The 13,785-nt window shown below is 36.9% G+C and overlaps 1 protein-coding gene across 1 annotated transcript in view; it reads right to left on the bottom strand.

Moving 5' to 3' along the window:
• Window positions 1-13,785, bottom strand: part of COL24A1 (collagen type XXIV alpha 1 chain) — a 333,553-nt gene that overhangs the window by 23,031 nt on the left and 296,737 nt on the right. The window contains exons 52-54 of the mRNA XM_036026370.1: window positions 13,516-13,578; window positions 10,108-10,161; window positions 6,213-6,248 (exon numbers count right to left, since the gene is read on the bottom strand). Coding sequence (XP_035882263.1) covers window positions 6,213-6,248; window positions 10,108-10,161; window positions 13,516-13,578 — 153 coding nt within the window. The remainder of the gene's footprint in view (window positions 1-6,212; window positions 6,249-10,107; window positions 10,162-13,515; window positions 13,579-13,785) is intronic.

The following is a 13,785-nucleotide window of genomic DNA, read 5'->3' on the forward strand; positions in this document are numbered from 1 at the left end:
TGGAACAAGAATAGTGCCTAATACACAGTAGGTGTTCAAAAACTGTTATTGAACGAAAGAAAAAGATTAAAATTAGCTAGTAATAATTTAGAAATTAGAATAGTTAAATGTGTATAGTAAAATGTGAAAAGTTATATTGAAATTTTCCAAAATAATACAACAGTAATTACAACAGAATGGTGGCTACCAGAAGAGAATGGGGAGGGAGGAGGGCAACATGGGTAAAGGGGGTCAAATATATAATAACAGACGGAAACTAGACTTTTGGGGATGATCACACAGTAGGGTATACAGGTATTGAATTATAATATTGTATACCTGAAATTTATATAATGTTATTAACCAATGTTACCTCAATAAAATTAAAAAAAGAATGTCTACTCAAAATTTGATTTGCTTGATGGCCAACTGAATGTTATAGTTGGAAGATGGAAAAGCAAAATTTATCTTTCATTGAGTTTTGAATAAATTTGATGCTATGCTTCACATGTATTAAGTATGTTTTATTGCCAAAGCTGTTGATTCTAAATATACTGTGACTAGAACAAACAGCACATCGTAATGTAAAAAGGGTAGAGTACTCCAAGACCATGCCTGATGGATACTTCTTAATTTGCATGATTATAATTCACAGCAGAGAATGTCTAAATCATGTACCTCAGAAGATGCATGGTAAGTTATGTAAAAGTTATTTTGGAGACAGCCTTTTAAGTATATAGAGGCTCAGAGTAGATTTGGCTGTGTATGCTTCTCTATTCTGGATTAACAGGGTAGAAATAAACGGTTGACATTTCACCCCACTTAGCATATTTCTGACACTTTCAAAAACCTCTCTGATGATTCAGTACAAAATACATATCTTCTCTTTGATCTTTGAAAGGGAAATTTATCACAGAAAGAAGAAACTATTTCTACTGCCGATTTTACTGAGCTCATTGCAGCTGGTTTCCAGAGTAAGTCGTGTCACCACAAATATGCTCGAACGAAACGCTGCAAACCAAACAAGACAGGGCAGGGCAACCCTGGCAAAATGACTGCACAGAACGGGGCAACCAGCCTCATCCAACAAAGTATTATTCCAACAATTTAACATTTCTTAGTTCTTTTTTTATTCTTCTCACCAGTGAACCATTAAAGAAAAGTAATTCACTCTCTCTGGATACTATATAAAGCAGCTAATAATTAAACTATGATTTTCTATGTTAATTTCCTCAAGATAATCAAATTGATGTGAATGGTTATGGTGTTTTTTTTTTTCTTATAGCCAAATCATTACCTTTGAAAACAGACTCTTTCTTGGTTAATTCCAGAATCTACTGATGATCCTCCAAAAATAATATATTTTATCACCAGACTTTGAAAATAATGACAAATCCATGTCCTCAACCTGTGCATTTAGATTTTGCATTTATGTAAATGCATTCATGATTTAACTTCATAATTTTTCAGCTGCAGTAGTTAAAGAGAGCTTCCCTTTTCTCCCTTGTCAGTCGAGAAGCTCGCATTACAGGAGGTACAGCAGCATCCCTAGTGTTAGATCCCACTAATGGCTCTCCCTTCCCCAGCTGTGACGACCAAAAATGTCTCCACACATTTCCAATGTCTCCTGTGGGGCAGGGACCAAATAGCTTTTGCTTGAGAACCACTGGTTTAGAGGGTTTAATTGGGAGTTTAATTAATATTAAATAAGATTTATTGGACAGTAATATAACTAGGATGGAATCAGTGAATTACTTCAAAAATGACTCAATCATGTTCTAAAAGTGTTTGGGGCCTGATAGAAACCAGGAGATTTTTGTAACTTTTCAAGTTTGTCCTTAACCCAACAATTTTGAAGTAGGGGGAGAGTAGGGACTTCTACATGCTACCTACTTGGAAATTTCCTCAGAATATCACAAAACTCTGGTTCAATTTAGAGCAAAAATTTTCACCCTTTTTCATCTAAAGTCACACATACTCTAATTATTAAAATTCTATAGTATACCAAAAATATATTTTTTGCCAGTCTGACAAAAATGTAGGTATAATTTTTATTCATTCACACCAGATGGCTATTGTGTTGGCTGTTGTCATTTTTTTAATTTGACAATCTAATGGAAAAAAGGTCAGTGGCCCTGACTAAATACTCAGGTATTGTATGTTTTAAAAATTCTTGTGGTATACCACCATGCCTCTTGCAGCATACCAGTTGAAAATCACTGATTTAGTGTAAATGCAGGGACTTATTTTTAAAATAGCACATAAGCAGGCAGGCAGGCCTGAAACAGGTACAGAATAGAAAGGAAAGGAACTCTTTCATATATGGCAAGAGAAACAGATCTCTCAGTGGTGAAGAGGACCTACTTGAGATCAATACTGCAGTTCATGATATCAAGGTGTATCAAAAAATGAATCTTCCTAACCAAGAAACCCAAACTTATGCTAAAGGGGATTCTTTTCAAGTGTTGTTTAATGAGATTTAAACTTCTTTGTTTTTAGGGACTGAATCCTGATGGTATGAAACTTGGTAAGAACAGCATAGCCTCCTAAATTCTTACACTAGCTTTATGGAAAATTTAAAAATAAGATTTGTAAAGCCTGTGGAATTACAGAAAAAGTCTTAATGGAGTGTAAAAATGTTAACCTTTTTATAAAATGCAAGCAGAAAGGCTTACTTGCACATTTTTGGGATTAAGTCAATTGCAGATGATCTCTGAGAATTAAAAGATTACTTTTATAAAGCCCTTTACACTATAAAGGAATCAAAAGAAGAAGGGGGATAAAAGACATTTAATGCCAGTTATTCAATAATAAAAACAGAGTAAACTAATAATACTAATGTGCCAATTAATCCTTTTATTCAGCACTAATTTTGTGGTCTACACTAATTACCGTTTTTTACCTCCTCCTTGGATACTGGAAGTTTGCACCTTAATTATGAAGAGGACTATGGTAACCCACAGAGCAAAAGACTAACAACCATATTAATTCAGGAAATACTACTTTACTGGCTAGAATTGTAGATACTTGTTAATTTTAGCTTTTAATTCTAGGGAATAATACACATTGATTAATCAATTCGCTTCTCAAATAATGCCTACCACATGCAAGTTCTGTTCTGGACACTGATAACCTCTGTATCAGACAAAGTTCCCTGCTCTAATGAAGTTTAAATTCTAGCAGAGGACAGAAAATGAATAATTTCAGTTAGTGCTAAGTGCTATGAAGAAAACAAAACTGGGTATTCTGAGAGAATGACCAGCAATAACAAGACAGGGAGGTCATGAAAGGCTTCTCTAAGGTGATATTTGAGCAGACACCTGGATAATAAGGTAAAACCGGTCATTTGAAGAGGAGGTAAAAGAATATTCTAGCTAAAAGGAAGGTATGTTCCAAAGAAAGAAGGACCTTCATCACAGTTGGCAAAGGGAAAGTGGTGCATGAGACTGGAGAAGTAAACTGGGCCAGCTCATGTCGGGCATTGTAGAGCAAGTGAGGAACTCAGATGTTATTTTCAGTACAAGAAGGAGGCATACGGAGATTTTAAGAGGGGAGTGATGTGATCTGACTTATGCTTTCACAATATCACTCTACTTGCTGTGTGATTCTAAGTGCAAGAATGAGACAGAGGGACATTTTAAAGACAGGAGTGATATAATCTAACTTACCCCTTTACAGTATTATTCTGCCTGCTAAGTAGAGAATGGACGGTAGTGGGGAAAGTGGAAGAAACAAAATGAAGACTGGAGTCCAGAGGAGAAATCACAGCCATCTAGACAAGAGTGCCAGGGATGACAAATGAGGGAAGTGGGTGGATTCAGAAGAGTCACTGGAACTGATGAGAATTAACTTCTGCTTTAAAGAACCGTTATCTATATTCTATGCATTTGCTCTTCTTTTATAAGGGGCTCGTTTAGTTATTTATTTTTTAGGTAGAATCACAGACTCTTACAGCTGAAAGAGAGTCTAAAGGCATACTCTAATTCCCTACTCAGGGTAGGAATACTAGTCCAGTAACTCAGAGAAATATAAACTTCTACTGACAGATACTTGCTCTCTCACAAAACTATCTTGTTTTAAAACAGTTCATTATTATATCACAGCTCATTATAATATGGAAATTGGCTTCAACATTCCATACGTTTAGTCAGTAAGTACCTACTTGGTGATATTATGTGCCAAGTTCTTTTGTAGACTGGGGATTATGTGGTATTACAAAATTCACCATCTCTCAGAGAGCTAAGCACAGGAACTGAAAATTCCATGCAATAAATAAACCATTTAAATTTTATTTTCTAGAGTTACTCACATACATTCTTTCTTCCTTGAGACAATCTTTCAAATATTTGAAGACACCTATCACGTCCCAATACCCCAAGACTTCTCTAATTATTTTACTAATAATTTGTTAAATACTTATCAAATACCCACTGTAAGACAGGCACTGCCTTAGGTGTTGGGGACACAGCATTAAAACAAACATGAAATGTTTGTGTCATGGAGCCTACATTGCACTGTGGGGGGATACAATAAGCAAAAAATCCTAACACATATGTAGCATGTCAGGTGGCAAGGAAAAGGTAAAGGAAAAACAGGGAATCTCAGGCAGGTGGGGGCATTGCTATTTATAGACTGGTCAGGAAAGTCCTCTCTAGTAAGTAGACATTTAAGCAAAGAACTGAAGAAGAGTTGCCAGGCACTGTACTGGGTTCTGGGTACCAGGTATTAAGTCCATAGGTGGCAGCAGGGTGAGGCTTAAATAATAGCAAGGCCACCCTGAACAAATGATCTTTTAATTGAAACCTCAAGATAAGTAGGAACTATAGGAATAAACAGTACCAATGAGAAAAAGCAAGTGCACAAGCCAGGTAGTCACAAGAGAACAAGGAGAATTAGGAGAGGGATGATCAGGCTGCAGTGTGGCAAAGACTAACTATTTCAGGTATTTCAACTGGATTTTTTGGAACGTGGGTCTCAGACACCACCAGTCTAAGAGAGCCATCCTCTGAACGTTCTTTAATTTTGTCCACGTTCCCCTTTGGTGATGGCCTATCTGTTGCCACTACCTGCTTTAATCTGGATGCTGCATTTCTACCAGTGCAATGTAAGATTGCTGGCATAATCCATTGGATTTGTAATTCATCAGAGCCAATTTTTTTTCACATGGAATAGTTGTGACATTGACATAGATACTTGAGATTTCCTCATCCTGATGGCAATTTATGTCCCATCTGGAGAGGGTGGGTCAGGGAGCCAGCTGAGACAGACAGGCTTGGGAAATGGGCTAATCCCATGCCTCCCTCCAGTTCCCTTCCCCTCTCTTCTCCTCCTTGGGAATCTGGCTTTATTGTGTACATACATCCTCGCTTCCTGGTCCAGTAAGTCTGCTGAGAAAATGTGAGGACTGTATTTTTGCAAATTAAACACATCTATTTTAATGCCCTTTGGAGATTTTTAGGCTATCTGAAATCACGTAATTTCCATTCTTCTGCTAATTAATATAACTGGAACTTGTTCTGCAGCTCAGCACAGTGCAAAGCAGACATCTCGGCTATCATTGTGTAATCATACTACCTTTTCATCAAGACTTGGCTGCTATCTCTAGTTTATTCTTATGTGCCTTCTGTTCTTGGTTTCTAGCCCCTTCATTTCACTCCATGCCTGCCTTGTTTGTGGCTGCTGATTTATAAAGCTCAATAGATCTCCACTGGGAAAGTGGCCCCTTTACAGAATATCTTTAACTCAGAAGAACTGACATTCAGAAAAGCAGGAAATAGTGCCAGCAGGAGCCACGTACGTCCCCAAAGAGCTGTGTCTCTTTTTGCCCAGTAGCTCACCATTGTTTCTGACTGGCTGAAATACAAAGCCTACAACCGATGATTTGCTTCCGCTCTGCAGCCCTCTTGGTTCTGACTGTGCATAATGGGTATACACCTAGAGCGGCTTGGCAGTGCTCTTGCAGCACTGGTGAAGAAGGCTCATACCTCTTCCCCTGATGCCTGATAAGGCAAATATTCCATTTCACACAGGGGTCCAAGAAGAATGTGACAGGCAGGTTCTTAAATATGTTTAACCTTTTCGGGTTTCACTGCTGTATGCTTCCTGAAAAATGTAACTTTATTTTTACTCCACAAGTACTAGATACATAATGAACAAATCAAGGTCCTTGCTTTCGTGAAGCTTACAGCTTAGAGACAAGTGATAACTATAACCACAAATTTAGTCAAACTTACAGTTTCACCTCTAAAGCCTTTTTCACCTCTGGGTCCCTAAAAAGAAAAAAAAGTTATGTTAGTGTTATTAATAGTTATTTATCAGTTGTAGTTGAGGTTGTAAACAGAAACATAATTTGTTTTTCTTTTTTTAATTCTAGCAATACTTGTTTAGTAAATTTATGTAAATTCTAGTTTTCTCTCCTAAGTAAAACAACAACAAAAATAAAAATAGTCTTTTCATTTATCATATACCTGTTTCACAATCCCTAGCTCCACCTTAATGTGAGGCAGGGATAACAAGCTACTTATTTATTCAATTAATTCAAAATAGCTGATTGACAATTCAACACAAAACAACCTGGAAAGGAATGACAGGTTGAGTTCTTCTGATATTTGTTTTCCTCGGCCTTGGAGAACCTGGTCTCGAGGGACGTTTCCTCCCTAATCACCTTTGCACTCTATTCCTCCTTCTACTCTATATCCCACAAGTTTTAATGTGTTACATACATTTTTATTCAGTTTAAAATATTTTCTTTCTTTCAAACATCCTCTTTGATACATGGATTATTTAGACATGTGTGGTTTATTTTTCAAGTGTTTGAAGATTTTCCTATTATGTTTCTGGTTTATAGATTTTTAGTTTAGTTCCATTATGGCCAGAGAAAACATCTTAGACTTCAGTTCCTTAAATTTAATAAAATTTGTTTTACGCCTCAGAGAGGGTTATATATGATTCTCCATTTCTATGATTCTGTTCCTGTTTTATATAAATGTTTTATAAAAATGTTCCTATTTTATATAAAAGGTCTTCCCAACTGTTAAGCTATGATTTAGTTTTCCAGATAATTTTCTTAAGATTTTAATTGCTTCACTTTTTTTTTACAGTAAAGTCTTTAAAAGTTCACTGAGGAGTTTTAGCAAACTTGGGTCAGATAGGATTCCAGTTTCCTAGACGGTGGTAAGACTAAAAGAAAATCTATCTCCATTGCTGTCACCAGTGTAGGAGCCGGTGTGTGGCTGAGTTCTGGTCAATAGACATAAAAAATACAATGGGAGACTTCTGAAAAAAGCTTCATATTTCCCAAGATAGATCACTTTTCACTTTTGATCATTATTCTGTATGTGACTCCTATGAAGTTGTAGCCATCCTGCTGTAAATGTAATTATGAAGCCAGCATAGGGATGGCAGAGTAGAGATACGGAAACAATCTGGTCTTGAATAACATGATCGACTCACTCAGTTAAACAAATCTGAAGTTCTTCCTACCTCAGGGCTCTTCATAACATGACACACATTTCCTTACTGATAAAGCACTTTGATTCAGGGTTCTTATTACTTGCAGCCAAAAGTATCCCAACTGATGTACCGCTTTTGTTATAATTACATTTCTATATATTCTGAGATCTAACTCTGGGTTCTGGCCTATTACACTGATCAATTTGTTCATTTCTTTGTGCTACAATATAGTTTCATTTACAATGACTTTAAAATATTGTTTTCTTATTTAGAAAAGCAAGTCTCTCATCCCCTACCACTATTTTCTTTCACAATGTTTTGGCCATTCTCAAATGCTTATTCTTTTTTTTTTTTTAAGATTTTATTTATTTATTTTTAGAGAGGGAAGGGAGGGAGGGAGGGAGGGAGAGAGAGAGAGAGAGAGAGAGAGAGGGACGGAGGGAAACATCAATGTGCGGTTGCTGGGGGTTATGGCCTGCAACCCAGGAATGTACCCTGGCTGGGAATCGAACCTGGGACACTTTGGTTCCCAGCCCATGCTCCATCCACTGAGCTACGCCAGCCAGGGCTTGCTTATTCTTTTATAATAAACTTTTCTTAGAAGTTTCTTTTTGGAATAGAAAAAAATAGAATATAGAAAAATTTTAATGTATATGCTGAGTATTTATTATAAGGGCCCTAAGGAACCATTTATAAACAAAATGTAGTTAGGTATTTTAATTTAGCCATTTCTTTACCATGTTTTCTTCAACCAATTAATATTTCATATTTTTGACAGAGGAGTAAATCATTCTGTAATCAGAAGACTATGTATTCCCAATTTTGCTGCAGAACCACCCACTGAAATATGAGAATTCTCCCACTTATAATCTCTGGTTTAGATTATAGAGCTGAGTGGTAAATGCTGAAAGTCTAGAAAAACATCAACTTATACATTTAACATTTTAAAATTAAAAATCCAGTAAATTTGGTGGTGGATTCTTCTAACTTTAGCAGAGAGAATAGCTATACTTAATACTGTAAGTATAAAATAGGGGCATCCCGCTTCCTGTTTGAAAACACTTTGTCTAACACTTTCAAATACTTGAAAATATTGATTCCCTGCAGAGAAAAAATGTTCTCCAAATCTCAATTTGCCTCTCTCTGTGGATGATACCGGCCTGCAGTATCCATTTCGGCTGTGGATGCTCGTCAAAACATGAGAAAAACATACACAGAGACAACCAGGTCCTGTGGGGGAATAGGGACAGAAGGGCCACTCTCTCTCGTAGAGAGCGCCATTGGCCAGCCCCTCTCCTGGAGGGTGCCCCGTATCTATTCCCAAGCAGATTTTTATTGAGAATACAGATTTAGTTTGTGAATTCACAGTCTGGCAGAAAAGATCAAAAGATGTAGGTGACTTACAAAGGTGCAGACAGAACTCTTTCTGTGATTCTGGGCAAAGTTTGGGGTTTTAATATATGAAAGGACTACAGGTTCCAAAGGTTTCCTGTCTGTGCCTTAAAATTCCAAGTTAATAACATCCTCCAGCAAATAGATCTTACAGGATCTTGCATATTCTATGTCCCAGGCCTGAATACCCTGGGAGTCCACCGTTTCTGGTCTGGACTGCACCGCCCCAGCACATCTGAGTTAACAGAGAAGACAAAGGCAGCCAGGAGACTTGGATTTCTCACAAGGACTCAGGCTTTGACAAAGCCAAGGGGGCAGGGGTTGATGTCGATCACCCCTTCATTTCCACAGCCCCTTTCCTTAGGACATTCCCACATGATCTCGTCTGTCTTAGATTCATTCTCTTTCCTAGATTGTTATCCGTCATTGACTGCTGACCATGCAAAAGGGAAGCCAGGCACAGAACAGGCAACGTTCATGCCAGGGAAATAAGTTTTGTCTCCTTAGTGGCCCCTGGTCTGGAGGTCTTTCACTCAGCCTAAATCACGGGGGATTAGAGATTCCTGAGACCAGGCAGGGCGGTCCCCAACATCTCTCTACTGTGCTCTTGCTCTTGCATGTTTTACTATTAGCACAGTAAAATTCCCCCAAGACCCCTGCCCCCAAACATTGTCTCATTTTTATCTTACTTTATCACCAAATTCCTTAAGGCACTGGCAAATACTGTCACAGCTTCCTCCCCAGACATCAAAAGTTTGTTGTAAGAATTTGAGAAAAGCTACTATTAAATATTTTATCTGTATTCTATCTTCTACGGCAACTTATTCTCTAGGATCACTATCAACTGCTTTCTTGAAATTCATGTGGCTTAACCTTGTACTTTTCTGGTTTTCTAATTCCCACCAACTGTTTTTTTTTTTTTTTTTCCTTTATAGTGGGCACTTCCAAAGACTCAAATGTCAGCTGTCTGCTCTTCTTTTGCTATGCTCTTTCTTTCGGAATACTGATTCTTTTATTCCTTTAGTGATCATCACTATGCTTATGATGCTCAACCCCTCTTCCCAACTCCAGTTTTATTTTCCTTCATCAACTCCAGTTTTAGTGCCTACCTCATTGTACATGCTTTTCTAATTACATGTGATTTCTATATTCTTAGGAGTCACCTTCCAGATGAAAATGTACATCTGTTTTGTCCTTTGTTTCTCAAGTACCCAGGGTGATCCTTTGTGGATTACTATAGAAATAAGATTAAAGAAAAAATGACCTGTATTGTGACAAACTTACGGTTCTACCTGTTGGGCCTGTTATACCTTCTCTGCCAAAGGGGCCAGTGTTTCCCTGTTGGAGTAGAAGAAAGACAGTCATTCTCATTGCCAATACAATTCAGAAAAACTCTAGAATATGTCTTGTGCAATGGCGAAATAGTCCATGCCTATGTAATTTTAGTTTTCACTATAAAATCTTGTATTATTAGCTGAAATCATAGGGATTTTGATTTGTAGTGTGTGACCCAATTCTACATATTATTTAGTTTCCTTTCAGGAGAGTTACATTGGTGTAATTCCTTACAAACTGGTATATCAGCATTACAATTCCATGTATTGGTAACTTCAAAAATGCCATTTTATATATGTGCCATTATATAAAAATGCAATTACTTTATATAAAGAGACTACATAGAATGATAAAATTTTGCATAGATCACAGATATTGAAGGAACAGATGTCTGAGTGACATGTGGCATGGGATTGAGAGAAACTGTGAGAAAGAACCACAGGGCATCATATGTGACAGACTAAACTTCAGTGTTTTATCTGTGAAAGTATTTCACAGGGCCACTGTGATATTTACATGTGACAAACAATTTTGAAACTGTAAACTTTTATTTAATTATTATGATAACCTTGAATAAGCTGGATCTTTGGTCTACTCCTCCCAAACTAGGTATAGAACCTATTATTTCTTAATGAATACAAACTACCTATTTTATTTTTTTTTCCCTCAGCCTCCACTTCCACTTTCACTGGCTGCAAATTTCAGACTTTCTGATTCACACTTAACCTTGACACATAAATGTAGATATCTAACAAGCTTTCTCTTTTTCCAACTTCTGCTATGGTACAAAAAACACTATCAATTGAGATAATTATAATGCCATGCAGACCATTGACAGATTGTTAATATTAAGTTGGCCTAGAATGAGTGAAATTACCTGATACTCTAAAAGCAATCTAATGGAAGATTTTGGGTGGTGAACACACAATGCCATATATGAATGATGTGTTTTAGAACTAACTGTACACTTCATACTTATATAATTGTATTAACCAATGTCACCCCAAATATATTTAATAAAATTTAATAAAAATACAAAGATTAACTTTAAGTGATAATTTGTAAATATGGTACCCAAATCTCAAAAATTCACATCAAATCAAGACAGTTGATTTCTTAACCTAATCAAATATATCCAACTGACTGGCTTATCACCAAAAAAAAAAAAGTCAAGAAATCTTTAATTTAATAAACTTGACTGTGGCCTAACTCTCTGAAATAACAATTTGTTAAAAGAATGGAGAGGTATATATGGACTCTTGACAAAGTAGGCCAAAAAAGCCAAAATTGTCTACATTTATCCAAATGTGTCCAAAAGACGAGGTGCTATGGTCAGTACCAGTTAAATTCTAAATGTATATTTGAAATAAAGGACAATTAATCCAGATTTCATACTTCAATTAATTTAACTTAATGATCAAGTATTTATTGATTATTAGCAAGTACTAGACACTAGGCCACTTACTATCCATTCTATATGTTTTTTTTTAAAGATTTTATTTACTTATTTTTAGAGAGGGAAGGGAGGGAGATAGAGAGAGAGAGAGAGACATCAATGTGCAGTTGCTGGGGGTTATGGCCTGCAACCCAGGCATGTACCCTGGCTGGGAATTGAACCTGGGACACTGGTTCCCAGCCCGTGCTCAATCCACTGAGCTACGCCAGCCAGGGCTCATTCTATATGTTTTTATGCAATTAGCAACAACCTTCTAACACATCATTTGCTAAATCAGTTGTGGATTCAAATTCTGTCTCCTGTATATAAGAACCATATGTGACCTTGAGCCGCAGACTTAGTTTCAGAGACTTAGTTTCCCTACCTGCGAAGTGGGGATAATAGCATCTCTCACAAGGTTTTTATGGGAATTAAATGATATAGGGGGCACAAACTGTAAACCAGGACTGATAGTCTTCTGCTAAATATTAGCCTATCAAGACTTTCCACTGGACTCTGTAATGACTTACCAAAGAAATATCCTTATAAGCTAGCATTTATGAGATGTTTATCTGAACTTTACTATTGGTGAGCTGATCAAGTTTCTGGAGCTACAAAGCAATACAGGCTCAGAGTCTGGCCTACAGATACCCAGCACTTGGTAAGACCCTGCTTGAGACAGATGCTAGGCAGGCAGCCAACTTCTCTTTGATAACATCAAGAAATTAACTGAGAACTTAATAAAATTAGAATGAATGGATTTTAATTAGTGGAGAACCTAATATATGTAAGGACTTAAAGCAATATTTATCATAGAGAAGCCTATCATATATAACCCACTTGTGGGTAATCAAGAATTGGACTTTACATAAAAGCACTAATTTTCCATGGTTCTTCAGAAATCATAAAAATAACTAATAAATTTGCACCTGAAGAAATGTTGACAGGGGTCTTTAAATAAACATTTCCCATGGCAATACAGCTCTTTGTATTATTGAAAAGAATTTATCATAAGAATTAGGAAAGAGGCATAGAATTTCAAAAATTTGACTTTTCATTTGCACTTCTGCAGAGGACAGTGGTTTTCAGTTGCAAAGTTCTTCTTCATGATTCCTTTCTCCTGCATCTGAATTGCTCTCCTTCTTCCTCTCTCTGCCCAGTCTCTCCATCCTGGCCTGGCCTGCTGTAAGCCATGCAGGTGCTCTACTGCTACAGCCAAACCATTGTTTGATGTTTTATTGCTTCAGTTTTATAGATTATCTCATCAATTAAGAGACTATGGTTAAGAAACAAAGCATAAACCCTAAAAGCAAAAAATAACCGCAAACCAACCAATAACCAGTAGCAACTAGTGGCTATCCTGTTTATATTCTCTATGGTTTGCAATTCTAGGCACTAAACAGCTAAATGGAGTTTTTCACACCCTGATCTTTGCAACTCTTTAAGCAGTTCCTCATTACTCTCTGGGGATACCCACCCCTGAGCTGGGGAAACATAGCTATCAGAAAATATTTTTTAAAGTGTGGTCTGAGGAGCTCTGTGGTCATAGGCAAACCTCCTCCAGGTGGTGCATGGGGGTGGTCTATGGTCATATTAATGCTTATAGCATAACACTGCATTATGTTTTTGTTCCTAGTTTGAGTTAATAAATACATTATCCAGGGTTCACATTAATTCTGATGATTATGTTTTTAAAGAGAGAACTAGAAAGTGTGGGTGGTCCAGGGAGTCTTTTGACCAAACTATTATCTGAACTGAAAAAGGTTAAGAACCTCTGCATGTGTTCTAGTAAGTTTCTATCTTAAAAGTCATTTTATTAAGTCATTAATTTGGAGTATATTAATTTTAGAGTTCTTAACCCCAATTCCTATAATCATTAAAAGATCCCAGTTCCAGGGCAGATGGAAGGACTTCACACTCACTCTCTGTCCAGCGGGGCCTTTCGGGCCTGGTATTCCAACAACACCAACATCTCCCTCAGGACCCTGGGAACACAGCAAAGAACCAAAAAGACAAAATCTTTAGCTCTGTAGAAACATTTCGCAAATGAAATAATCTTGTGCCAACACACTGAGAATTGCCTTTTAAAGAATGGAATGTGATAGTTAATGATGTCCATGTTGCAGTATTTTGGAGTAATTGTATTCAGGTCTGCAATTTACTCTGAAATATGCCAGAAATGGATTGACAGG

The sequence above is a fragment of the Phyllostomus discolor genome, chromosome 5 (genome assembly GCF_004126475.2).
Source record: "Phyllostomus discolor isolate MPI-MPIP mPhyDis1 chromosome 5, mPhyDis1.pri.v3, whole genome shotgun sequence".
Taxonomy (NCBI): Eukaryota; Metazoa; Chordata; class Mammalia; order Chiroptera; family Phyllostomidae; genus Phyllostomus; species Phyllostomus discolor.